At 47.4% G+C, this 27,130-nt stretch overlaps 2 protein-coding genes across 2 annotated transcripts; both read right to left on the bottom strand.

Moving 5' to 3' along the window:
- Positions 1–933: 933 nt before the first annotated feature.
- Positions 934–11,496, bottom strand: KMO (kynurenine 3-monooxygenase). The gene is made up of 15 exons (XM_009466170.2): positions 11,360–11,496; positions 10,076–10,145; positions 8,391–8,488; positions 7,315–7,404; positions 7,019–7,067; positions 6,146–6,233; positions 5,332–5,497; positions 4,740–4,811; positions 4,083–4,204; positions 2,553–2,700; positions 2,025–2,082; positions 1,833–1,915; positions 1,484–1,585; positions 1,333–1,392; positions 934–1,143 (listed from the first exon to the last, which is right to left on the bottom strand). The coding sequence occupies exons 1-15, from the start codon at positions 11,411–11,413 to the stop codon at positions 976–978; spliced, it is 1,428 nt and encodes a 475-aa protein (XP_009464445.1). The 5' UTR covers positions 11,414–11,496; the 3' UTR covers positions 934–975.
- A 1,941-nt stretch (positions 11,497–13,437) lies between these two features.
- Positions 13,438–24,374, bottom strand: CUNH21orf58 (chromosome unknown C21orf58 homolog). Its single transcript, XM_087733753.1, has 8 exons — positions 24,200–24,374; positions 22,609–22,666; positions 20,654–20,721; positions 19,784–19,927; positions 19,196–19,310; positions 17,676–17,815; positions 15,729–15,901; positions 13,438–14,291 (listed from the first exon to the last, which is right to left on the bottom strand). The coding sequence occupies exons 1-8, from the start codon at positions 24,257–24,259 to the stop codon at positions 14,276–14,278; spliced, it is 774 nt and encodes a 257-aa protein (XP_087589879.1). The 5' UTR covers positions 24,260–24,374; the 3' UTR covers positions 13,438–14,275.
- Between the last annotated feature and the right edge of the window lie 2,756 nt (positions 24,375–27,130).

Genomic DNA, 27,130 nt, shown 5'->3' with positions numbered 1-27,130 from the left:
TCCTGTGCCTTTAAGATTTCCTTCTTGAATAACATCCAGCCTTCCTGGACTCCTTTGCCCTTCAGGACGGCCTCCCAAGGGACTTTGCTGACCAGACTCCTGAAGGGCAAAGTCTGCCCTTCTAAAGTTCAGTGTAGCGGTTTGAATACTTGAACATGAAGAGACTCTGTCCCCTGTCAGCCACTGCAGGTCTTACTGCTGGTGTAGTGTGTACAGTGCAAGTACAACCACATACATGCTTCAGAGAACAATTAGAGAAAATCGATGAGGGATCCAGACTTTTTCAGAAAGACATATGATCAGTAATTGCATTTGACAGAAGTATATGCTAGACTATGTGCAAAAGCCCAGAGGGAAAACAGTGAGCTAGGAGGGTCCTTCACGCCCTTGGTCTTGCTTTAGCCCAAAGGCTTGGTGGTCCCTCTGTGGAGACCTCCTTGCAAAAAGTCAGAAGTATTTCTCAGCCAGGTGTCGAACAGCTCTTTCTCCAGATTTCAAGCACTGCCCCAGAACATCCTTTCTTAAAGTTGTTTAATTTCCACCAGGAATAAATTAACAGTATTTTCTTTGATTTAGGGTGGGGAGGGAGCTGGCTGGTTTTCAAGTCAAGGTATTGATTTGATTTTCGTAAAAGCAGAAGTCAGCAGTACAGGCTGGGACACCTTGACGGGTTCAAGTGGCTGTCCTGCTGGCTGGGAGGACGCATGGTCCCCCCATTACTGCACACAAAACCTGCACCCAGCCCATGACACAATGCATCATTCAAGACAAGGCTGCTGAGATGAGGCAGAGATATGTCGGAGCCCCTGCAGGGCTCTTCTCATCCGGGGAGAGGGACCACCACCACTGCTGGGAGGGCAGGAGGCAGAGGGGTTGCAGGAGCTGCCAGGCCACATCCCAAGAGAAACAACATCAACCAGCAGAGCCAACAGCCCATGCCTTCACTTTTATTACAACCAGGAGCTCCCCGTACATTTAAGCTACTTGTGTGCCAAAGGGAAAATTTTCAATATTCTTGAGATAATGGGACCAGCCCCACAAGTTTACCATGAAGAAGTCTGAGTCCCGTGCCAGCCGCTTTATGAGCAGGTAAGTGCCACACAGTGCTGCTGCCCCCATGACAAAGAGCCCTCCATTAATTATCTGCAAGTGTCAAAGAGAAACCCTGGCGTCATCAGAGGTTTGCTCCGACCCTGCAGCACCAAGTGAAGTCTTCACACCTGTACCCACCTGGCAATATCCCACCACCAAAGCTCCCCCCCTGCAGCTGAGCAGTGCTGGCATGCAGGATGCTCACAAGGCTCATGGCACGGGGCACCACCACTGACCAACCTTTTTCTGCCATTTCCAGCGCTGAAGTGCCTCATGGTAGCGAATTCTGGTGAAGGTCACCTGGGAGGGTTGCAGAAGCACATCACCACCTCAAAGCCGGCCAGGAGGCTTGTGGCAGCTCAGGCAGTGGGGACCGAGGTGCTGGCCTTACCATGGTGTACAGCGGGACAATGGTGGAAGGCATGAGGGTGTGGAGTAAGTTGTCTACATGCTTCCGGAAAATGAACCACGTTGAATTCACGTGCTCACGCATCTGCAACAGAGCAACCATCACACTTTCGTGGGGCATCTTGGCAGAGTCCCCTGAGTTTTGCTAGCTGTCCCGCTGCCTGGCCTGGGGGTCACCGCAGGGAGCAGAGCCTCCCCAGCCCCAGTGGCATTCCCAAGGAGCTCTTAGACTCAAGTCCGGTGGGGTGAGAGCCTGACCAGAGTCTTGCCAGAGCCCCTGCCTGCTGTGTGCACGGTCCATAGGACCACAAGTCTGTGTGCAGCTCACCTACCTCTACGTAGTTGTACATGGCTAAATCTGAGATCGCGTGGTCATCTGGCACCCTCAGCCTGGAGAACTCAGGGAGGCAGGCACCTGGGAGAAGAAAGTGGCAGCTCATGGGCAGCTCCCCAGCAAGGTATCCAGCTGGCTTCAGCTGTAGAGAGATCCTCTGCTCTTGCTCCTCCCTGGCCAGCTCACTCACCAAGGTCATTGTGGAACTGGTCCATTAATTCATCAAAGACCAGACAATCCTCAAAGCCCTGGGAGGACAATTAGAGCGTAAATAGGCAGAAGGAACCATGCATTCACAAGAAGTGCCCTCACAGATGCTTAGCTAGTGTAGCTGTTTGCACGCTCAGCGTCCCACTGACCACAGCTTCAAAGCAGGAGTCTTAATCCAGGCCACTCTGCCAGGGGTCTTGCAGAGAAATCCAGTGGGTTGCCTTTCCCAGCAGCCTGGGGCTGCCCTGCAGGACCCCCCTCCCACAGAGTCCTCTGCCCCATGGGAAGGCGGCACCACCACCCAGTCCCCTTTTCCCCGGAGGACAGCTGGGTCCTAGTGAGCAACCAAGTGCTTGAGGGGAGTTCAACACCTGCCAATGCAGAGGACATCAGACCGTGGGACAGGCCAGCCCATGAACTCTATGGAGCTACACTCTGAAACCAGGCATTTCTGGGTGAAACAAGTGGGGACCTGACTGACACAGCCCAGGGCCAGCCATGAACTTACCGCATTCATGCCCTGTCCGTAGAAGGGCACAACAGCATGCGCAGCATCTCCCATCAGCATGCACCGGGAAGCAAGGTGGTAGGAGGAGCACTTCACAGATATCATGGCCTGGGCTGGCAGCAAAAAGTAATCGTGCTTCAGCTCTCGCCTTCAGGCAAAACAACAGATACTTCACTTGTGGGACCACAAGAGACAAGAAGAGCAAGTCATGCCACATTCAAGCTCAAGAAGCCAGGGCCACAGGCACTGTCACTGTTGGGATGTAAAACCCAAGCCTATTCACTAGGATATTTGTGCTGGGGAAAATGTGGAAGCCAGAAAACCTATTTCATTAACTTTCCCTATGGACCAAATATTTTGCCTGCAGGTTTTAAGCTCTGCACACAACTTGACCATGAGTAAGAGTGTCATCAACATCTCAGTCCTCTTACTGGGAGCAGTGATGGATGGCAGTCACTATAGGAAGGATATACCAGAGGACATCTGAGTTTCTAAATTTACATGAAGTCCTGTGATACAGTCTCCTTAAGAGGAAAGGAAACTGCCTAACACAGCTGAGACCCTTTGTATCAGCCAAAAAAAGCCCATGCTAGATAACTATGTTGCAAAGCGGAAGCATTAATAGCATGGGCTGGAGCTCCCACCAGCTGGGGAGCTTCCCTCTTTGAAGGAAAATGAGGACACACTGAGCAGAGCCACGGCCACCAGGACATGTGCTGGAAAGGCTGGTCCCTGTCCCCACTGTCACGAGGGCCCAGAGGAGGAACAGGATGCTCCGGCTCTGTGCTGCTGCCCTTATTCCATTTACCCAGCAGCAAGAGGGTCCCTACTGCCTGAGGAGCAGCATGCCGTTGGGAACTGCCTGCTCTTGTGTCTCACAGCCCTGATATTTGTTTTAACCATACAATCAATAAGTGCCAGACTTTGTTTAGTCAGCACAGTGGTTTGTGTTCTTTTTGCCAAGCCCAGGCTTTCTCAGTCTGGTAGCTAAAATAAAAATTTGCGCAAATCAGCTACCTGAACAGCGGGACTACCTTCACGCTGCTGGTTTCAGTGTGCAACCCTTACCTTTGCTCTAGCGGAGTCACTTTGCTCACCCACCTCTAAAGTCAAAAACCCAGAGATTATGAACAGCTAATCCATCCCTTGAGTTCAAAACCTTTAAGAGCAATACGAACGCAGTGGGAGGTCGTCTGCTCCTTGGTCCCACAGTGGCAGGGCCTGGGCTGTGCCTCCAAGGGACAGAGCAGTGCTTCAGTGCAACTCCGTCAGAAACTGCTGTGGGATGGGGCTGCATCTTGCTGCTGAGACTGCTATTCCAGTGCGGACACAATGCGGACCTCAGTCTGTTCACTCCCCCTCCTTCAGACGTACAGGCCGTGGGGATCCACCCCAACAGTGTTTGCAACCCCTTGGCCTGCCAGCTTCAGCAGAGTCTCTGTCACCAGGACCCCGAGGCTGGGTGGGGATGCATCCCCTGGCTTCACGGCACTGCGTTGATGAGCAAGAAGGGGAGATGGGAACACTTACTCTCCGATGAGTGGGATGGCGTCTGGGAAGTGGGTCTGGAAAAAACCCAGCACTTGCTCGCCTGTTGTGAGCTTCTCAAATTCCTCAAAGGCCATGAAGAGCGTGCAGGTGAAGGACTTGTCCTGCCAGCCAGGGAGGAAGGTCAGAAAGAATCCCGGAGGCCACAGAGAGCACCTGGCACCTGGAGCAGCAGCTCTGTGCCCAGCTTGTCACCTAGCAATCGCAGCGACCCACCTGCACAGTGGGGACAAGCACCCAGCCACCCAGCTTCCCATGGTATGCTTGCACATGTTGGGGGCAGGCAGATATGGGCAGTGTGTGATCTGCCAGCATGGGCCTGGCATGCTACCCTGGTAATCCCGTATCTGGTTTATAACATCCAGCTGCAGAGAGCTGTTTTTTGGGGGGCTCAGGTGGGCTTGGATGTGTGGGCAGAGAGAAGCTGCACAGGTACCTGCCCAGTGCTGTGAGGCAGGGCCGGCTCTGGGGGTCCTGCCCTGCACCCCCCACAGGCTGTGGGATGCTTGGCACAGGCTGGGGGTCCCTCCTGGCACCTTGTCAGCCCACCCAGCCCCTGTCACATGCCTGCCACCCCAGTCAGTTCATCCCCACAAGCTCCACCCCGTGCCCCAAGGGAGCGTGGCTGTGGGTTATCACCATATTGGGCAGTGCAATCATCATGAAGGTGTTTCTTGGCCAGATATGGAGGTAGTTTGGTTCCATGGCAAACTGAAAGAGAAGGAAGATCGCCTTGTGCCACTGACCTGCCCTGCTCAGCTTCCCCAGCGCAGCCTCTGGTTCCCCTGCACACCAGCACACCAGTTCCCATCCTTTGTACCATGAGAAGACACAATGACCAGAGCTCCTTTCTGGTACTTGATGCTTCAGGGAGATACAGAGCAAGGGCAAGAGGAAAGGGTAGGAAAGATGGGCAAAAATCTGCTGGTTTGCAATCACTAATGTCCTCACAGACATGTTCCTGTATCTCCAGGACCTCTCAGAGCTAAAGTTAACCCTACCATTCTGGGGCAGGCTCTCTAGGATTTTTGCAGCCAGGTACCAAGACATTGGCCCCATCACTGGAAGAGGAAGAGATGCCTGCCTTCTCCTAGGAAAGTTTTAGTCCCTTGGCTGAGCCCCAAGCGAGAAATTAGTTTCTCTAGAGCTGCTGTAGCAGAGCCACCATGAGAGGGGAGCAGGGTATCCCATCTGCAAAGGTGGTAGCAGCCCCCAGGACAGGCACACTTACATCTCCATCCTTGGGAGGGATAGTCAGCTCCATATAGCCGTGAGGAATGTATTCATGACTGTAGTTAAAGCGTGTTTGCCTCATGAACTGCTTTCTGACTGTTGAGAAGGCTCCATCACATCCTACGATGAGATCATAGGTGACTTCCAATGGCCGCTGGTCAGATCTGAAAGCAAGAGAGTCCTTTGGATCAGTCCTGCCATAACTCCAGGCCAGCTCAACACCACTGGGCACAGTAGATCTGCCTTTTGCAAAATGCCAGGGTCACCTCCAGCATTATTAATCTTCTAGGGTGAGGGAAGACTGGCTTTCACTGACTGGGAAGCTCAGCATTAGGATAAATAATTATCCTGTAGGTTATCAAAAGCGTAACTGCAGGATCTACCCCCAAGAATGCAACAGGCACTGTTGGGATAATGCTGGTATTTTGTATCCCCATGTGGACGGGGGGGCATGACCAGAACTTAACACAACTATGAAACAAGGTTGTTAGCTGCCCTCCCTGACGAGCAATCTGTTCCTGCAAACCAGCGCTATGGAGACTGGCATGTTTATTCCCTGCACAGGTCAGCAAGCGTGTGCCTAGCCTACTGCCAGGCTGCTGCGGGGTTAGGAAGTTGCTTAAATTTTTTTCAGCCTCCCCATGAACCCTGGTATGATGTCTCTCCTTTTCAAGGCTGACATTGAGTTTTGCCTGCTCAGTAATAACACACTGGTTTCAAACTGAGATTGCTCAATTGTTTGAGGTTTAATGAATGATTAAGCAGAAACTAACTGAACACAGCACTTGATCCCAGGTTTGTGCAGGGATTACCGTTTTATAGTTAACTTCCCCAGCTCTGCGTTGCACGCCAGGAGCTTGTGTCCAAAGTATAGTTTAGTGTTGGAGTACTTCTCAGCGGCTGTGAAAGGAAGAGACAACTAAATGTAGAGGCTTGTACCGTGACCCCAAAAATATTCCCAAGGGATCACTACATTATAGGGACTTTTGCCATTACAGCAAATGAGATTGCTGTGTTGAGTGACGGCCGGTGGGCAGGGCATACTAGGACTACATATGGTCAACACTGGTGAAAACTATTTAAAAAGTGCAAGGAATCCTGCAAAGATTTCTTTCTTCCCTGCAATGACGAGTCATTGACCTGCTTCCACTATCACTACAATGTATTTCAGTATGGGATGCGGTGCCTGTAGTCAATGGGAAATTTGGGGAAATTTGGCCTGGCCTGATTACACACTTTGCCACAGTGCTCCAATCTCTATTTGTCTCTGTACAATCAGGGGTTGTGAAAAATGCCACAAACTGTGGCAAGGCTGAGGAGGTATCTCCTGCTTTGACTGGTGAAGTTCTGGAAGCAGACTCTGGTGCCAGGTGCCAGGGAGCTGAGGCAGCTCCCACTTGAGGATGAGGGAGGGAGAGCTGCTTCTCAGGGATTTCTGCACACGCAGAAAGGCCTTGGGCAGACATGTTTGATTATCCTTTTGTGTCAGACAAGCAGAAGGGAAACAGCACAGATTTTCTTCTTAAGAACACAGCTAGTTCACATTTGCACTTTCTGAGAGCCAGGTTATGTAGAACTCACAGGCAAAGAGAGCCTGGGGCCCAAAGTTTCCTGTTCGTGGGGCAAACCCTAAATCCTCGGTGAACAGGGTGTAAAAGTGCTCGCAAACAGACCTGGCAACCTACCTGTTAGCAGCTCTCTGTTTAAGTTTGCTCTGTCCACAGAGAGAATGTACTGCAAGACAAACAAACACAGGGTTCAGGAGGCATTGCTGAAGGATGTTCTGCATGGACAGATGAGAAACATCACCCTCTCCAAACAGCTCCGCCCAACCCAGGGGAGTCACGCAACCCCCTTCCCACTCACAGCATCCTTTCTAAGAGCGTGAGCCCCAGGCTGTCCATCACACAGAGCTACAAATGCCATCAAAGACCCCTTGTGCTCTGCAAAGCATCTCTGAGTGGCAGCACGAGACCAGTACCTGGTTCTTCTTCCCATAGGGGATAGAGTACTTCTTCCCTGAAGGCGTATGTATCCTCCTTGCCCACATGGGAATGCTTTTGGACACAATCTGAAACGGAAGGGAACACAACCCAGCCTTCTGGCCAAAACTGAGTTGCCAAGGGGCAGGGCACAAGCTACCAAGTGCCATCCCCCGTGTGCACTCCACTCCAGGCAGAATGGGATGCTTTCTGCTCATATGTTTTCATGTGGCTATCCAAGTTGCCGGGGAAAATTTTACAGGGCTGTCAACGCCAAGTCACTACACTTTATTGAGATTACTTGCAAGCTCATTCTCATAAAAATCAACAGAAAATTAGTTTTGGATAGAAGGGACATGAAAAGCCCAGGGCGCTGGACAAGGGCAGGGGTTGACAGCCAAATTACATCCTGGTGCTGGGATACAAGCTGTTGAAGCCTCACTCCTTCTCTGCAGGGAGCCAGGGGCCAGGAGATCCCACCACTGCCAACAGCTGGATGTTAACCAGTAGCAAGCAACCTGCAGAGGAGTGCTGGGCTCTGAGCCAAGCATGCGGTGCAGAAGTTGGTGTTCACGGATTTAAGGGGTCAGCCCAAAGCCCAAGGTTTTTTGGGAAAATAATACAGATCTGGGCATGTCAGTGGAGAAACCAGCTCCCTTTATCGCATCCTGCTGGTCCTCCAGCTCCTTTGGGAGTCCTTCTACTCCTGCCCCATTTGTCCTCACCCTCAAGGAAGGAGAAGAGCATGGGGGAGAGGTAAACACTGGAAGGTGTTGTGTGAGAGTTGGTATCCTGGGGAAGCACCCTCTGCCACAAGCAGAGCCCAGCTGCCTGGGCTTGGGTGCTGCCCCCAGGCTGGGGGATATCCCCATTGGCAACTATGCCGTGAAGCAGTGGAGAGCCAGGCTACACGCATGCAATGGGAGAGGTCTATCTCCACCCTCACAAAGGCAGAGCTACCACTGCAGTGGCCCCTGCATGCTTAGGGAGCAGAAGAGAGCCCATCCATCACCAGCTGAAGTCAACAGCGTTTTAACCACAGAAACCCCACCACTGATAGAAGCTGCCAGGCTACCTGCTCTTCCATCCCCACGGCTCGGAGGGCTTGGCGTCCTCTGTGGGACAGGGCCAAGTTAATGCTTCTGCCACGGGCAAAGCTGGCCACACGAATATCTGCGCAGAAAGAGCAGTTCGTTATGGAGATGCCGATACCACAGCCAGGTGCGGGTGGCATCTCCTGAAATCCCTGCAGTGACAGCAGGCAGGGCAGTGGGGAGTCCCTGTCTCCCTGCTCTGTGTGCAGAGAGGGCAGGTATCAGAGGGCACATTCAGCTATTGGGGAAGGCAGCTGAGCAGCTTCAAGGGCTGCTTCCTCCATGCTTCCTCTAGCCTGGAATAAGCAGTTGCAGCCAAGTGCTGCAAAGAGAACACTGGATCTGACAGCTCCCCACAGTGCCAGAGGGCACGTTACCACTAAGAGCTGTTTCCCCTCTACCTGAAAGAGATGAGTGATGCACGCCTGGCAGCTTCTGCTGAGACCCACACACTGACGCTTTTCGGGACACTGGCAAGTCACCTTCTCCATCACTGTTCAGATGGAAATGTCTCAGTGCTGGCCTGTTCCTCCTCCAAATGGCCTCACTCAGGCTTCCTGGGTTGCCTGGCCAGCGCATGTGGCAGAGCCTCATCCCAATAGCTTTCAGGGTTGCATCTCAGCACAAGAAATGGGCCAAAAACTGAGTCCATCTGACTCAGAAGACAGGTAAGAGCAACCAGAGGCTTTTTGAACCTGTGAAACTTCTGGCATATACGATAACCAGCAAAGAGTTTAACAGTTAAACAACAGAGAAAAGCAAGCCATTTGCTCTTGCTCTGAGCCTGCAGCCTGCTAGCATTACTTGCATCTGGCTGCTGTGACCCCCCGTTTCTGTGGTGGGGACCCAGAGCTGTGCACAGGACTCGGGACAAGCGTATCTGGGAGCCATGCAGCAAAACCGCCAGTCCCAAGGTTTGCCTGAGCAGGAAGAGTTATCACAGAGACCATGTCACACGAGGCATCTCCTTCCCTTCACTGCATGTTTGAGTTGAGTTTCACCTTCTATGGTGTCCTTCTCACCTGCTGCTTGGCTTGCCATCTCTGCCCAGGTTTTATTTGTCTGTCAGCTGATAGACACTAAAGGCAAACGATTTCTCTCCCTTTCAGCCAGCACCCAGGCTCTGAATCATCATTTCTCTCTTGTGGTGCCCTGCAGAGCTGCAGGCTTCCTGAAAGCACTCCATCTCTCCTTCTCCCCCTCTCACCACCAGCCTTCCTCACCACTGATGGCAGTGGTTACCAGTCAAGTAATGTTTTTAACCCTAACAGAGATGCTGCAGCATTAACAACAGCCGTTGCTTCCAAACTTCTGACCCAGCTTGCTTCAACAGCCCTGTGCTATAATTCTTCATACAGAGAGCAATTTTCAAAGGTGAGGATTTGAATCAATATTTAAGCCAAGAACAGAAAAAAAGGGCATCATTTTAGTAGCTGAAAGGTGGGTTCCCTCCACCCAAGACAACATATTTCAAATAAATGCTCCCCACCACCACAGGAGCTAAAGGGAAGAGTGAAAAGTGTATCCCCAAAGTGCCACACTAAGATTTCATTTCCATCCTGCAGTTTCAGCGAGCTCACACAGTTCCTCTTTTGCTTCTTCAAGAACTGTTATCAGTAAAGGGACAGAAGCATTAATAAAGCAGTAATGATCAGGCTGAACTTACCTTCTCTGGCTTCATAAACATCAACATGGAAACCTCGTCTAGCAAAGAAACAGGCATTTAATGCACCCACCTACAAGAGAAGGATCAGGAATGGTGGATGAAGTGTTTAGTAGCTATATCACAGATCACTATTCAGGTGCATCAAGGGAAAGCAGAGGTCAGGGGATGCAGCTCAGCATATACAGTAAGACCCTTTGATCAAGAACCTTAGAGGACTTCTTCCTGGAGAGAAGTCCTCTGGCACCCATGATGTGCCTGCAGAGCCTCCAAGACAAAAGTCATCCACCAAAACTCATAAAGTCATACCAAGTTCAGGGCTTGTTTACATGCAGTGATTAATTGCAGCAGGGCTAACCCCTTCAGCCAGACACAACAAGCGAGCTCCCTGCTCCTCTCTGGACTATATTTATCTTCCTCAACAGAATTCAGGGTGCTGCAGCATTCCCTTGGGAACACAGCTCGGAAAGCTAGACCTGTGCAAAAGCAAGATGTTACCTTAAAAAGGACAGCACACATACGTCCTGCTTGTTATTTAAATGGATGCCAGTCTTTATCTTGTTTAACTTCCATCATGAATTGCTCAGTAGTAGTAGTCAATCTGCAGTCAGAACTACAGACTGATGTCATAACGTTTTTCCAGCAGCATGGGGACCAAGAAGCTAACGGCCAAAAAGTCAAAAGAGAGATTTAGGTGCTGCAATGCTCCGTCCTGTCCTTTTGAGTCAGACCACTCTGCAAGTAGCAATGGAGGAAAAACATTCCTAAAGAAAAGTGGACAGAGGAAGGCCTTTCCTCTTAGCCTAGTGTTTACCAAGTTTCAGTCCTCACAAAGCATTTCATGTTAGTGACTTGGTTAAAGCCAGAAACAGCCAAGGGGTAGGAGGATCTGGCAGCCCAAACGAGGACTGTTATTTAGTGTACCTAGGCACCATTGCTCCACCTCCCAAACCCCTTCTTCTGAGAAAAGGACTCTTGGCAGCAGGATTTATTTGCACACACCATTCAAGGCAAGTGCCCACCACAGACACACGTTGCATCTCTGGGATAACTCAGCAGCAAAGCTTTTCCTCAAGGGAAAGAGCTGTCCTCCTCCTACAAAGCCCTAACTGCTAATGAGCCTCACTGCCTCCCACAGTAGGAGCTCAACCAATGCCTCTATAACACCCCATCACCTGAAAGAGGAATGATTTTAAGAAAAACATTCACCCCACATCCACGCAATGCTTTCACAGCCCCGGCTCCCTGGCAAATGCAATCACACAGCAGCCAAATTGCATTTCCTACCAGACCACCGCCGACAATGGCAACTCTTTTCCCCTGCGGGTCACTGGGCTCCATCGCTGGGGCAGCCCCCGGGTTTCAGGTTCTTACTGCTGCGTCCCTGCTCCCTGTCCTGCTGTGCTGCCCTCACCAGCAGGGAGGGGAAGGGGAAGGACGTGGGCGGCTGAGTCACACCTGGGTTCTTCTTCCCTGGTTCATATTAAAGTTTAACTCCAAGCCCAGAAATTGCCAGCAAATCAGCCTGGCTGTATGGCCAGCCACACTGAGCCTCAGGTGAAGGGGCGTGAATGTGGCGTTATTCAGTCGGGCCTTATTAAAAGGCCTCTTTTGAAAATCATAAAACAATTCTGCAGCCTTCAAGGACCTCCTAATGAAACATGCACAGAACAGGAGGAGAACTTGCATTTGCTGGGCTTTTGCTGGTGCTTCACTGGGCTGCAATTGCAGAGGCACCGGTGGGACAATGCAGAGTAACTCCTGGAGCACTCTCCTAAGGGTGGGATGTGAACCACACTGCTTGCCTAGGGGCCTGATCCCTTCTGTGAGGACACCTTTTGCCCAAGGAAGCTCTGTGTGGCTTAAGTGTTTTGGGGTGTGATGCTGAGCAGAGGGTCCATGCCTAATCTACAGAAGCTTTCCAGGACTTGGATGAGGCTATGGGGAGACATCTCTGTGTACACCATTTCACATGCTTGTCCTTGGGAGGAAGTGCTCTGCTGTGCCAATGCTGTGCACAGTAAGCTTTTAAAAGGGAGGAGCCAATTACAGCCTACACACAATAATTAAACAGCAGACAGTGAAAACACATACATTAACATACACTAACTACCATTTATTGCTAAACCTGCAATGCATAGCCCAAAACAGCAGCTTTGTCTCAAAGGAGCAAGACCAAATCCCCACACAAGCACAGCACCGTTCTCCATTGCATGTCCTGGTTCCCAGTGCAGCAAAGGCCATATTATTTATTTTCATATTATGAAAATAAATTATTCATTAATTATTTTCAGACCACAGAGAGCGCACCATTAGTTTCCAGCAGTCACAGTTATTACTTGGAAATATATCACTCACAGCACCCTTTGCATAGTTGTCTAGTAGCCTTTACAGATAACTCCACCACCCTGGTTTACCAATTTGATAGCATCACTTTAAGGTACACCAATTACTTCATGGACTCCTGAATTACACATACAATTGTGTAACTAAAGCTAGTCTCATAATACTGCTTTCTGCAGCCTTGGCCACGATCTGTGTACCTGCTCTGGAGGCAGGAGGCATGGACACACAGGGAAGCACCCGACCCATCAGTGAGCAGTACTATATGGTACAGTAAACAGGCCACAGTTTGAAAGTTTTTTCTTCCAAGATGATACACATCAGCTTCTCGCTGCCAAATGTATCTATCTCCTTAGCTACTGACAATAGTTCTTGGCAGACCAGATTAAGCTTTGCCTATCAGGGACTATCTATGCCCAGTGCCATATCTTTTCTTCTGGGTAACCATTCCAAACAAAATTTAGGTCCCTGGGTTATCTTCATCAGATTCACTCACAAACTACACCAGGCAAAAACAATGTAAAGATGTTCTTCGCTTTAAGAACAGGAGAAGGTGGGAAGACATTGAGAAAATGCTATGAATTCATTGTTTATCATTCTGTATTAAACACAACCAGCCTGCTGAGAGCATGAAAAAGTATTGCTTTATTAAAACACTGAGTGAGCCTTCCGAGGAGTCCTAAAAGAAAATAAAAAGCTCAGGATAGCATGGGCTCAGATTAAAGTCTGCCTTCTGAAAATTAGTGGGAAAAGTAAAGAGGGGAAAAGTGTTTGATTTATGTTGCCGAAGAAAAAGACCTACTAATATCCAAGGAAGAACCTCAGGATTGTATTATTTTTTTGAAAATCAAGTCTAAACCCTGATTATATGAGGGAGAGCTTGAGAAATAATGAAACAAATATGCACAGTTCCAGGCTGCTTAAATTGCCCTCCAATAGCTCTTGAGAAGAAAACCATGGGTAGCTTTGTAAATGTGAGATTTGGGAGAGACTGAGAGTCAGAGCCCTCCTGGGGCAGAAAACGTGGACTGTGGTTAGCTGGGGGTAGGCATTGCACTTCAATGTTCAAACCCAATGACTGCAGGAGCAGATTTCTTTCTGTTCTTCTCCACTGAGAATTATTTATCCAAATAGTGTCTAAAGCCAACCCACACAGGTAGGGCAGAGTGCTGGTCTTCAGGAAAATCCAATGCTAGGATTTTTCTCTGCTATGCAGGTAACTTGTGTTTGGATCGTTCCTGCTCATCTTTAGTTTGCCGGATAGGTAATTACTGTAGGACAAGTATATCTGTGAGGGAGTAAAAGAAAAAACGCTGAGGGAGGAACACTTCAGGCTGATGAGGTTTGGCGACTAAACCCTCATTCAGGCACCCTGGGTTAGTTTGCGTTATCCTCCCCAGGAGGGCAGCAGCCCCCTTTGCAAGGGGCATTTCATCAAGTTGCACATGAAGGGGACTCTCAGCCCTGGAGCTGGGTCATACTCATTTGCAAGGGCTCGGATAACACTAGTGTTAAGATTATTTCATGCCCAGGGGCTGCTGCGGGCTGCCAAGCCTATAAGATGCTTTGGGATGGGTTTTCTTGGTTCTGTGAAGAGACAGCAAAAAAAGTGGTGATTGCTTGTGGCTGGCCTGGGCTTGGAAGATGAGAGGAAACAACTGAACTAGCAGAAACGGGTGAGCAGACCACAGGTGCATGGTACGTTTGTTCTGAACATCTGCAGTCTTTCTTCCGCTCACTTCTTGCACAAACAATGTGCAGTCATACAGACATTAGGCTGTCAATCAGACAATTAGGAGCTGTTCAAATACAGGTTGACCCCAGCAATCCTATGGTCCACTTGCAGAGGAACACCTACTGTCAGTATGTGGGCCACCTGCAACAAGAAAAATGGCTTTATTATGTTTGGTAATAGCCAACAGTGCATGCTTGCTGCAAAAGGACAGCATAGATGTGTCAGATCTCATAAGCCATGGTGGAAGGTAGCTGAAGAAGAGGAAGAAGACATCTTAAAAGCCATGACAAGATCTTCCTTTGATGATTTCTGCAAACAGCTAATTGCACTGATTCTGGAAGGAGCCAAGAGATCTTTACTGGTACTGATTACAAACCTATGTAAAAGCGAAAGGGGTAGAAATGTTTATCCCTTATAATCCCATTAGGTAAATAATCTGTTCAGGAATTCAAATCCCATGCTAAAGAGGGCCATACAGATATCCTCACCAGCAGGTTGCCCATGCCTGAGGATCCAGCTGCCTCCATCCTGTCCTTCTGGTCATTAAAGCTTTGGAAGAGCCATAGCACAGAAATAAAAGCTATGTTCCAACCAATGCAACAGTGAGTCCCCATCCCAAAGTCCCCAGCCACCCCACCACACCCTAGCAATGTGCATTTCTTTACCAGCCTCAGCATGTAAGAACATTCTAGCACCACTGCTTCCACACCTGCTTTCTTGCTCTCCCCTCCTGACATACTCGGCAAGACTTGCTCTTGGCTCAGATCCTTGCTCAAGGGCCCTCCTGCCACTGGCATTTGCATGAGCAGACTAGTTTGAACACTAGTCCTGGGTGAGATCTGCTCACACCTAGAAAGCTGACCAGGACAAGCTCAGAGATAGCAGGGAAGGCACAAGCAAGTGAGCCCCTAGAGGAGCTGGCTGCTGACCTCTGCTAAGGGTTCGAGGGCTCTACAGACCTGGGGGCAGCCTGGGGAGAAGCCCATCCATTTCTGCACTTTAAAAAACACACCAGCTGCAAGCACAGGTTTATCAAAAGGCTTAGCTTTATTTCTGAGTACTCCTCTCCCTTTGTACCATTTTTCTTAGCAAGTGGTGGTAGGTTTTTTTTCCAGGAATTGCTGATTAGCAAATGTCTCAGCAGTGTTTTAAGAATATAAATCCTACTGGGAACCTTAGCCTGAATGTAAAACACATGCAGCCCTTATTTAGCAGCTGTCTGCTGCGTTCACAGGGAGATCCAAAGCCCAGGGTAACAACTACTGCAGAGCGGAGCCATGCAGCATTGCTGGGTGGTGGCTCTGTGTGGCAGGGACACAGCTTGGTATCATCTGCGGACCTTGTCTGATCCTCATGTTTATTCCATAGTAAACAACAGTTAATTACTCAAGTTACAAGACTGAGTGTATCAAATCATCACTTAAACTGCCTCAATCCCATTGTTGTGTTAAAGACAATATTCAGGACTGGCCTTAGTGAAGAATCATAAAGGCATAGGATTGCCTTGTCTGCCTTGCTACCCCACCTGTGCAGGAAGGAAGGGCTAAAAGTTTACATCGTGGCTGCCTGTTTACTTACGTAGGCAGGGCAGGGAGTGTGCTGCCAGTCCAGTGGTGTGCCATGGATGTGGACGGGAAGCCCCCATGGGGCACTGGGAGCACCCCTGTGGGAGGGTAGTGGTGGTGGTGATGCACCGCAGATGGCCTGGGCCTGTCTGCTTTCACAGCCAGGGGAGCAGCAAACTGCAGGTCCTTGTTGGAGAGAGACAAATGGCAATTTGTGAAATCTGTGCCCCCACAGGAAGGGTCCCTGGCTGAGGGGCTGGGTTCCCACTCAGCCACACCTTGATAACGGAAGTCCTTCAGCATGTGTCTGGAGACAGGTTTTGCAGGCTCCAACAAACACTTGGTGATTTCAGATTTCACCTGATATTCAGAGGCACTCAGACCCCACTCAGACCCCAGTTTATCCCACCAGTCTACGTCAGGGAAACATACAGTGACAGGATGGCCTGGGGAGGAAGGTGGGGACCGGGGGAATGCACAGTCTTCCTCTGCCATCTTCCTTTAGACGTGGGGTCATCCACAGAAAGCTGCAGATGACTCCGCTGGCTCTCCCAGAACCACCGTCTGCCCCAGACATCTCCCTCACGGCAAGGGGGAAAGAGTATTTGAAACCAGAAACCACAAAGTTTAAGGAAAATAGAAAAGGACTTCCGCCCAAGGCAACGTTTGGCACAGCTCTGATATGAGGAAGAGCCGCCACTGCCTACCATTTCCACAGCAAATCCACCCTGGGACCATGGCTGACGCAAGCAATGGGCCCCTCTGCACTGCGGGTGGCCTTCTGGGACATCAATGCCCCAAAACATAAGAGCTAGCAGCTGCTGTCAGAGGCTTTCTGTCTGGGGCAGACATTTGGTCCCAACAGGTGCAAAAACTCATCAGCTCCCTCCAGGCCAATAGGAGGGGCTATGGAGGAGGATTAAATTTCCTACCCCTCCATTAAACCCAGGGTTCAGGGGCTTTTAAGCCATTTGTTGCTTTTGCAAATAGCACATAGGAAAGGTGCAAGTGAGCTGGGCAAGGAGTAACAATGTGGGAGTAACAATCTCAGGACCTGACAACCTTAACATCCGAGAAAAAGAAAACAAATCTTTCTTACAGCACAGGGGAAAGACATAGTTAGTCTGAAAATGGAGGGTTAGGAAAAGTACAGGGGAAGTTTTTGCAACACTGGGACATCCCCTCCTCCCCAAAGATCAACTGTCCTTGCTTCTTAGGTAATAAATGACTGCTACAGAGTGGAGACTAGAAATACATTTTTCCAAAGCACTTAAGGATGCTAAGGAGCTATATCACCATGTTAAAAATAGCTTAGGAATTGGGCATCTAAGGATATGTTCAAAACTACCTATCTCTTATCAGGCACTGGACATGTTTTGGAAAAATCCCTATAGGGATCTACACACCAAAATATCTTTAAGTCCTTTCAGAGCTCAGTAGCCATTGATTTTCAGTAAGACAGGAACTAGAGCAGCGAGGCTCCAAGTATCCCAAATCCCAAACCCAAAACCCAAAAGCGTGCTTCAGCTCTAGCCCATTTCAAACTGCCAGGACAAATTTTACCAGTTACAGGAATTGTAACACAAATATTGCCCCACTGTTTGCAGCAAGCGGACCTGCAGCAGCAGATGCCCAGTGTAGATGTCTTCCATGCATAGTCTGCTAGTGGTTCAACTGTACAGGCCAAATAATTTTCAGAGCTGGACTGAATCCAGTTTGCACGTGTGGAGGAGACATTCTTCCATTGGGTCGTGTCACATTGCTCATCATGGTAAAGAGGCAGGCTGTGCTCTGCTTAGTATTACTGAGCCAGTCTTCTGGTGCAGTGGGTTTGAAGATGTGCACAGCTATTAAATGTCCCAGACTTTCTGCATGTTTTGTCCAGGCCCTGCACCCTGCCAGGGAGATCAACCATTGCCTCGTGTGAGCAAGGATGCCCTTCAGACTCCAGTGTCATTACCTGCTGTGCATGCTGAAGCAGGGGAGAGCTGGCTCCAGCAGACTGTGCAAACGCCATTGGTGGCAGAGCCTTCAGCATCATGTTCTGCATGATGATCTGGTGCATCTGAGCGTTCTGCATCAGCATCATCTCTACCATATCTGGGAAGAGGTCACCCCAAGGAAGAAAGTAAGAGCTTTATCAGCAACTGACAAGCAGCAGAGGCATCTCGGTAAGAAGTGCCCTCCAGCATACGGACTGGTCACTGCAACCAAGACAAAGTAGCTGAAAGGGACATGTGAAGAATATCAGCATTATTTGTCCAGGCAGTGCAAAATTAATGTATATGAATAAAACTGTTCAGATCAGCCCTCCTGTTTCTCCTCCCTTGTACAAGAAAGCTGCTCTTGAGCATCTTCTGTCTGTTAATTTCCCTATAAGCCCACCCCTCTGGCTATGCTGACTGGAAGGCTGGAGAAGCGCTGAGTGCTAGAGCTCTTTCGCTTACTCCAGCATGGACCAGCTCCTTACAACACTCTCCATTGCTTCAGCTGAAGACCATTGCTTTCCATGTGAGAGGTTTCCTCAACTTTACGTGATATTGCAGTGCCACCTTGAGAGTCCACTGCATGCATATCAAATCTACTTACCGTGATCTCTGGGTCAGAATCACAAAGGACCTGTCCAGTGGAACTAATTTGCTTGGGAGCAGAAGGAAGGAGGGAGAGGGGAAGAAAAAAAAAAAAAACAAGGCAAGTCTCCTTTTGTTTTAACTGGTCATACCAAAAGTAGTTTACATTTATCAGCTTCAGAAAAGTCATGCATGAATTGGGACTATTTTGTTTATGAAAATAAACTCTGATTCAAAAATCCAGACACTTAGATGAAGAAAAAGCTGAGAAATATTGCAATTTCATGACTGGGGATTTCTCTGTATGATGGAGAAACCTTTGGCTGAAAGTTGAGCCAGGGAAGTCATCCCAGGTTTTTGCTCATGTATTATTTCACAGTAGCATCCACCTATGTTTAGAAACAAACTCTTTTTATTGGCATTGCACTATATTTGGAACAGCACTTTCAGCTGTTCTGTCTTGTTTCTAAACACAGGGCATAATAAAACCCTCTATTGTTCTGAGGAGATTGAACAGCAGGTTAAGAGGAAACAAAAGAATAAAAACATATTTTAGAAGCCTGTTTGTTAATTTTGGAATCATCCATGAGTATGAGTTTGACCTTGTTAATATAACTCAGTGCCTTGGATTGTGCTGTTTTGCTTTCCCAAGCTTCCCCAGCAGCTTAACCTGGCTTTGCAGAGTTTGTAGTCCCTTTTTTTTAGTTTTAGCAACAGGAGTTTTTCTGAAAGCCTCTCAGAAATGGTATCTAGTCAGTTTATGGAGTGTAATTCCCACAGGTCCAGCAGCATCCTCGTCATGAAACAGCACGTCATTAACTAGCTTGGATGCCATCCTGTGCCCCCTGCCACTTGATGTAGCACTTTGCCTGCCCTCTCTGAGCTGGCTGCTAGATGGAGGGTATGTTACCTTCTTTAATGCTTCCAGAGCAGGGGGCTGCAAAAGGCTGGGCAGGGGGGATCTGCGTGATCAGGGGGGGAAGCTGAGGTAACTGCTGGATGATGGTGGCAGGCTGAGGTGGCATCTGAAAAAGAAAGGAAAAAGGAGAAGTCGGGGTTGGTTTTGGGCAGCTCTCTCACCTTTGGGAGGGGACAGCAGTGGGTACCATCTGCCTGGACTTCAGTAAGACTTTGGACATTGTCTCCCATGAGATCCTCATGGAGAAGCTGTTGAGGTTGTGGGCTGTATGAGCAGACAGTGATGTGCATTGGAAATCGGCTGAACGACCAGGCCAGAGCATGGGCAATCCTCCCACTCCTCTTGCTACCTTGTTCCTATGGTAAACCATTCACACTGTTAATTGTAACAGCCTTAGTTGTAAGATGATTTCCCTTAGATTTTGCCTAGGGCAGTAAGGGTCCCATACAATAGCAAGAGGTGTATCTTCCCTTTTGGTGGGACGAGCATTTCCATACAGCCTCCAAGTCCCTCCACCTGCGGTTGTTGTCTCAGACAGGCACAGTGCTAGCGGTGATTCCTAGGAGAGAGGATCCTTACTGTCTGCTGGATAATCCTTGGTGGCTCCACTTGGGGAGCTGGAAAAGGTATCTGGTAGACATGTGGGGGGGCAGTTCTGTGGTTATGATGGTGTTCTCCAGCTGGTGCAGGTGGCTGTGAAAGCTCTTCCAGAAGGTGCTGCTCCTGCAAAATCAAGTATCTTCTTAAAGAAAACCTGGTCACAGAAAGACAGACAGTATTGTTGCAGTCTCTGGACTAAATGGGATTAGCCCTTGGGAGCCTGCAGCAGTGTGCAGCCTTGCTCACCAAAACACTGCTGCAGAAACTTCCAGCACTGCTGCATCTGACCGGCAGACCACAAGTGACCACTGCATGAAGGGAAGCACTCAACCAGTGCTCACACAAGTATAAAGAAAGTTTTTCTTCCCACATATCTCTAAGCCATACAGTTTTCAGCACAAACAAAAAGGAATGGGAAAAAAGTGAAGAACAAACTGCTGAAAGTCTGGTAAAATGCTTCATTAATAGTTGGTACCCTCCACAAACTAGGAATAAGTAACAGTTACTACTGTCCCTATTTTGGCAGCATTAAAAATCCCCTATTGCATTTAGTGCATTTTGGCACTACCCCAGAGAGCTTATGATACAGCAGTTCAGAACAAACAGAATCAACCCACCAGCTAACTGAAGTGGGTGCAAGCTTTGTCAGCTGTAGTGAGGGAAGACATACTGCTCTCCGGCCCCTCTCCCTGATTAGCTGGCCCAGCCTCTATACTCCGAACCAGCAGAGGGCTGAATACTGCCCAGCAGAAGAACTAAAGAACAGGAAAGAACTGAATCCACATCGGCAGTGGATGTGCAGATAACCTGGCCCTTTCTGTTGTTTCTGTCCACAGAGAGGGCTCTTACCCTAAGCTCCTGCAGGAGATCTTTCCTTCGCCTTAGAGCACTTTGGAGCATATCCTCACATCTGTTCCCTGAAGGAGGAAAAGTCCATTATCTTCTCAAAGGATCACAAAGACAGAGCTATTATAGCACCTTCATTATGAGATTAATTCTGGAAAACCTGTTGTAAGATAGCTTGACTTCTTCCACAAAAAGCTTTAGGCTAGTTTTCTTGTCAAATCCATGAACGGATAATGACTTTATGCCACATGCAGACACAGCTGTTCAGCAGCTCTACAAGGGCAATGCACCTTCTCTGAAAATAAACTTTTAAGATTGCTCTTTAAAGCCCCATTTTAGCCTCCTGGCTTAGAAACTCGTTTCAGCACGACATTTTCTAAATATACTCTGTACATGCAGAGGATGATCATGCAAAGTGTAAAAAAAGTTTGTTGTGACATATCAAAACAAACTCAGTTTTGAATGTCAACTTTTCTGTTTCCTTTTTGTTCTGAATTAACTTCCTTTTCAGTTCTTCCCACATACAGCTGATTTTGAACTCACTTGAAATGAAAATAAGAAAGAGCATTTTCAGATACATTGGAGGCATGCCTGGCATCTGCTCTGAAAAGCATCACCTTGTATTTTGAAACTGTAAGTTGTTAAAGGGATTTTTAATTTTTGGCCACAGCATTGAAACTTTCCAACTCTTTGTGTATCAGCTCAATGAGTATAAGCCCAGAGTACAATCTAGAAATATCACTGATCTTCTACTGGTGGCTTTTAATCCACAGATAATACAAACACTGGATGTGTCGTGCAAAGAAATGAATGCACTGCACATAGCATGCGTAGCTTCCATGGGAGTATTGTTGAAGGGAACACACTACTTACATGTGAAACATCATAGTATGTGAAACGTCTTTGAAAGGGCTTGATAAAGACACAAGTTATTTTAAACTCCCTTATTTATCAACTTTTTGCTGGTTTGCTGGCTTTTATAGAGAATTATCTAAACTTTGGAAATTTCATAAGCATGCTGGGATTCCTGACCTCTCTGCTCAAACCACAGTCAGGATGTAATTGCACATGCATGGTTTCTTGGTAAAATGGTTTCCCAGCGCTTATCAATGCAGTCCTCAAGACCAGCTCTTTCAGTATAATGATTTGTTTCATAAGCTGAGTCACATTTTTTTACACTGGAAACCATGTTCTTGTCTGCACAAGGCTGCATTTGTCAGCTTCAAAGGTGCAAAGCAGTATTAGTAGCGGAGTGTTCCTCCTGCCTGGATCCCTCAGAGATGCACAGCCATCCTAACGACTCCTTTTCAGGATCACCAAAGCCAAGCATACAGCTGGACTGCAACAAGGGCTCACTCCTAGGTATAGGAGCTAGGACAAATAGGATCACCAGTAGTTTGCTCCAGCTGAACCAGCATCCACAGCATCAGCCTCAGGCTGCAGAAGACACCTGGGCAGGAGGTCATTCTTATGTCAGTGCTCAGCTGGTTGACCATTTCCCTTTGTCAAAAAAAAAAAAAAGTTGAAGAAATTCAAAAGGTGAAATGTAGACAGCTACACAGTATAGCAAGCTGGTTCTCCTTGCATCAAGGCCTCTAAGATTCACTGGCTTGGTTAGGACTGAGACTAGTATACAGACTGATATTACTGCACAAGCTTCACTGGAACTTGCATTTTTGCTACTTCCAATCCCCAGGGCTGCATACAGATTTAGATATACAGGCTGAGCTGCAGCAGCACTGACTCAAGTTCAGAGTCTCCCTCCTGTCCTCCAGACAATGTCCCTGTCACAGAAGCCAAGACAGAGCAAGTTCTGACTACCCAAATGCACAACCATTAGCACGCAGCTTTTCTGGAGGAGATGTGATCATCTGGTGTGACCTACTGAGGAACTCATGCCTGAGAACATCACTAGGCCCTTTCCGTATTATTAATTAGAACAAATGCTTCTCTTTTACTTGCAGCTGGGGGAGGTGACTCCATCTTCTCTAGGTTCTCCTGTTCATTTTCTAGTCTCTGTTGGTAGAACCACAACAAGAACTGGTTATGAGTCAGGTAGCAAAGCTCACAACAATTTCCAACCCTACCTTACAGGCATAGGTTTGGGATGGAGGAAATAAAGCAGAAGTGGAAACCAGCAGTGCTTCTTAACTGCTACATCACAGCTAGCGAGGGCTACAAGAAGTATTCATAGAAATATGAAACGTCTCACTACAAATCTAGTTACAGGAAAAGAATAGTCATGCTTCCAACAAGCCAGGCTATCCCAAACCTGGCAATTGATAGCATGATGAATCAGGAGACTTATACATCATTTATTTTGTAGAGCAGAGAGCTGGATTATATGAAGAACTTGATGCCGGACAGTTTTGGGTATTTGGAGCACTAATAGGCCTAAATGGCCCTGACCAGCCTCACCTGGGGCTTCCATCCACACCCACCGCTCACGTACCCAGGAACCCCTTTAATCTCAGCTCTAGGTCTTCAGTTCCTACCTGAGCTATACTGGATTGGTCTGCAGTTCAACCACAGCCATGCCTGTGACTGGCTGTGGATCCTGTTAACACTGATCCCAGTCTGCAGACACTTCCCAGGTTGGCCTTGGACCTGCTTCATCACCATGAGCTTGCCTGATAGTTCTGGACTTTTCGTTGAACCTGACCACCATCTCTGGTTCTGCCCTGCTTGCCTCACTTGGGGGCTGGCTCACCAGGCCCCTGCTCTGCTGGCTGTGTTATTGTGCTCAACTCCTTGCCCCTTAGGGAGCAGCTGGCCCTTGCTGCTCCCTGATGCTCAGAAATTAAAGACCTTTTGCTCAGGCACAGGCTCTTTGCTTGGTTCTGTATGGCTCCACACTTGTGAAAGCTTTGTTCTCAAATGGCTGTTGCATCTAAGACAAAAGACTCCACCGTGGAGTCAGGTTAGATGCCACTTCCAGCATTCACATCTCTAGGCAAATTGTTTTTCCTTCCAGAAAACTCTTTAAGTGGCTTCTAGAGGACAGAAGATTCACACTAGTGGATGTCAGATGTGCTGAGGCTGAGTGGAAAATCCTGGGTGTCTGGAGTCACAACAAAGAGCTACTGGGATTCTCTGCAGCATGTCATGTGCTTCCACTGAAGGCCTGCCCATGTTTCACCAGGCAACATAACTTACGTAAAAGTAGACAAAAAAAGAAGACATGAAATTGCCTTAAAACAATCCAAGATCCTCTTTACCCAAAATTTACTCCTAAACTTTGCCTGTCACAACTCAAACTTGTTTTGAGCTAATTGGTGACATCTCCCATAAGATCAAAGTCACTTTAACTCTATTTTTAATTTACTGTAGGTCCATGTAAACCTGTACAATGTTAAGAAAGTGACAGTGGCTGTAACACCACTGCACATTTGTCTGCCTCTGCTTGCACGAAGAAAGACTTTCTTAATTGGCTGCAGATCCTCTTTGTATCTCAATGGAAATATAATAATTTAAAATACAATGTTAATACTTAAACTTGCAAGAGAAAAAAGCAGAGCAAAGGTGACCACTGCAGAATTATTCCCTTACCTTTTCTAGGAGTTTGAGTTTCAGTCGTGTTAGGTGATCCAACATTGAAGGATCTGTCATTGTAGCAGTCTCCTGGAAGAGCAGGCAGGCAAAAACAGGTTAAAAAGCTAAGCAAAGGCAGATAGGTATTCAGTAGTCATTTTTTGCCATCCACGATCTTCAAAGAATAATTAGAAAAATAAAAATTCCATTAGAAAAAAAAACAAAACACATGATTGTGAGCAATTAAGGGATGAAGATAAAAGCTTCAGTTTCACTCCAAGATAAAAATGAGTTCACATGTTCCCCACAATGTCACAGACACAGCTTTTTCTGCCTTTTATCTCAACACATTTTTGTGCTGCAGGTTGCGATGATCGCAGAAGAGTAACTCAGAGTGAATATTTGTCTGTCCTTAATGGTTGCTAGCCTTTCCCTGGCAGTGGCACTATGCCTGGCCCTCTGTGTTGTTAGTGTCTTCTAAGTAGCTCAGAGTTTTGTGCCTGTAACCTGGTTGCTAAGTTTGTAGTGTCAATCCTCAATATAAACAATTTAATCTCCAGGTGTAGAAGCTTATGTACCTTTCATAACGCAAATGCCCAGCACATTAGTGGACAAGAAAAAAAGAAATAAAAGCCAATGGTTCTTTAACACAAGCACAATGTTAGGGGTCAGATTATGATCTTGCTGGTTGATACCTGATAGCAATGTTTATCCTACTGTAAGGGGCCTGTATACTTTTGATGTAGCACTTCATATGAGTTTTCATCATCAAATAGTAAGTAAAAACTCAAAAAATTAAGAAGCATAGCTGGAACTCATCCCCAGATGACTAAAAGAGTAAAGAGGCTATGGTATAATATCCTTTTGCTTACCATCTCCCAAGGACCCTGTAGGGTGTCTCCCTCTCCTAGCAAAGCCCTACCAGCATAAAAAACAGGGCAACATTTATCAGTGACATCCATAAAATCAGCACTATGGATGAGAAAGAAGCCAGGTAGTAGATTCTCATTCTCAGTATCATATTTTAAGCCCAGTTCTGCTCCTAGGAGAGCAAAGTTACAATCCCTTCCTTGCTTGAAGGCCATAGCAAGACACAGCTGAGCTGCTACTGACAGCTGGAGCAGCTGATAGATGCTTGTAGGGAGCTGTGTGGGTCACAGCTGGAAGAGGTTATCCATGCTGCTCTGACACAGCATGTGTGTGCAATCTGTCCTTAAAAATACACAGGCTGATAGTCACTGGAGAGGTGATAGAAACTGAGACATGGGGATCCCAAAAATAGCTGTGCCGTGTCAGAGCTGGGGCTCAGCTTTCTTTGCCAGGGCTCATTTGTGAATGCTATGAGTGACATGGCAGAACAGAAAACCCTCTCACCAGCAGTTTTCCTGAGAAACAGCTCTGTATACATTTTTGTACTGTAAAACTCCAATAGATGTTTCTCCTCTTATCTCTAACATCTTTGATCCCTTCATCTTTTGGGCAGCTGCAACAACCTTTGACAAGCAGTTTCCTAGTTATTTTAAACTTAAGCATAAGCCTAGTTATGCAAGTAAATGGCATGAGTATAGTTTACTTAAGCGTCAGGCAAAAAAAGGGTTACATTTAGACTGTTTTAAATCTAGATTCCTGAAAAGTTTATTGGAAATCTTCTCATTTGTTGTGCAAAATATATACGGCTGTTCTCCATGCACTTTTTCCGTACCATTTGCAACTTACATTCCTGTAGCATATCCCCATTCAGGTGTCTCTTTTCTAAGCAAGATGATCTATTTAATTAATCCTCAAATAGCAGATTTTCCTTACTCATAACTTGGCTGGGAAGATATAATGCAAAAGCCCACACGGACTGCTCTCATCCTCAACTCTTGGCCTCCGCTATTGCCACTCTCAGAAGGTGCTGCATCAGCTGCACCTTTGATCACACCATCGCTCTATGTCTGTTTGTCCAGTCTCATGTTTATCCTAGTTGCTTCTCTCTGTACCTTTCTAGTTCATAAACCCTTTTGTGATGGGGTGACCAAGGCTGTGGGCAGCATTTGGGCAGTGACATAGCAAAGCAAGCTGTGTTGGCATCTCCAGACAACCACAATAGCAACAAGCCTACTATTAGTCATTGCTGATGCTGTAGTACCCTTTTTGACTGCTGATTAATACTGAGCTGATGTTTTACCATCAACTGGTTTAATGAAGTGTCCCCTAGAAGTTAAATTTCTAGAGCCTTCATTGCAATAGGAATAGGGGGTTACAAGAAAGGTTGACAAAAAGAACAAAGTATAAGCATTCCATCAAAAATACAGTGCCATTGTTAAGCAACTGAGTTGACTATAGAGGAAGAGAGAGAAACTTCTGCTTGATGTGACAGGTATCCCAGAAAAAATCCAATACTAGGTAAAAAATGCTTTCCAGTAAATCTGCTAAGGGACCTTTCTTTTCCCACACTTATGAACCCCCTGGTCACAGTGGGATCCCTACTCTAGGGACATCTTACAACCTGCTAATTAATGATTTGCCAGAAATGTGCCAGCCAGCCACAAGAGGATCTTGCTGAAAGGGATCTATAGTTACACTGAATCACAAACTAGGGATCACATATGAACATGGTGATGCAAAAGGGCAAAACCAGACAAATTTAATTCTGCAAAGGATTAACAGGAGTGTTAAGTGCACCTCACAGGAGATAATTATTCTGCTCTGTTTAGCAGCACTGAAGTCAGAGTTTGAATACTGTGCCTAATTTTAGACATGATGGTTTAAGATGGAAAAAAAGTCCAGAAAAAAAAAAGATAAAAAATGGTACATTTACAAAATGTAAGTTCTGCGGAAGACTTGAAAGAACTGGTTTTCTTTAGTTAGTAAGTAGATGGTGAGGAGAGGACAAGCTAGCAATTTTTAAATAAAATAATCATATTCTATACTTATGATTATTGTCTTCTACGACAACGGCAAACC

Source organism: Nipponia nippon, unplaced genomic scaffold, assembly GCF_047370975.1.
Source record: "Nipponia nippon isolate SJK-2023a ecotype South Korea unplaced genomic scaffold, ASM4737097v1 scaffold_5, whole genome shotgun sequence".
Classification (NCBI taxonomy): domain Eukaryota; kingdom Metazoa; phylum Chordata; class Aves; order Pelecaniformes; family Threskiornithidae; genus Nipponia; species Nipponia nippon.
The sequence above is the reverse complement of the archived record's forward strand: the minus strand, read 5'-3'. Positions and strand labels throughout refer to the sequence as shown.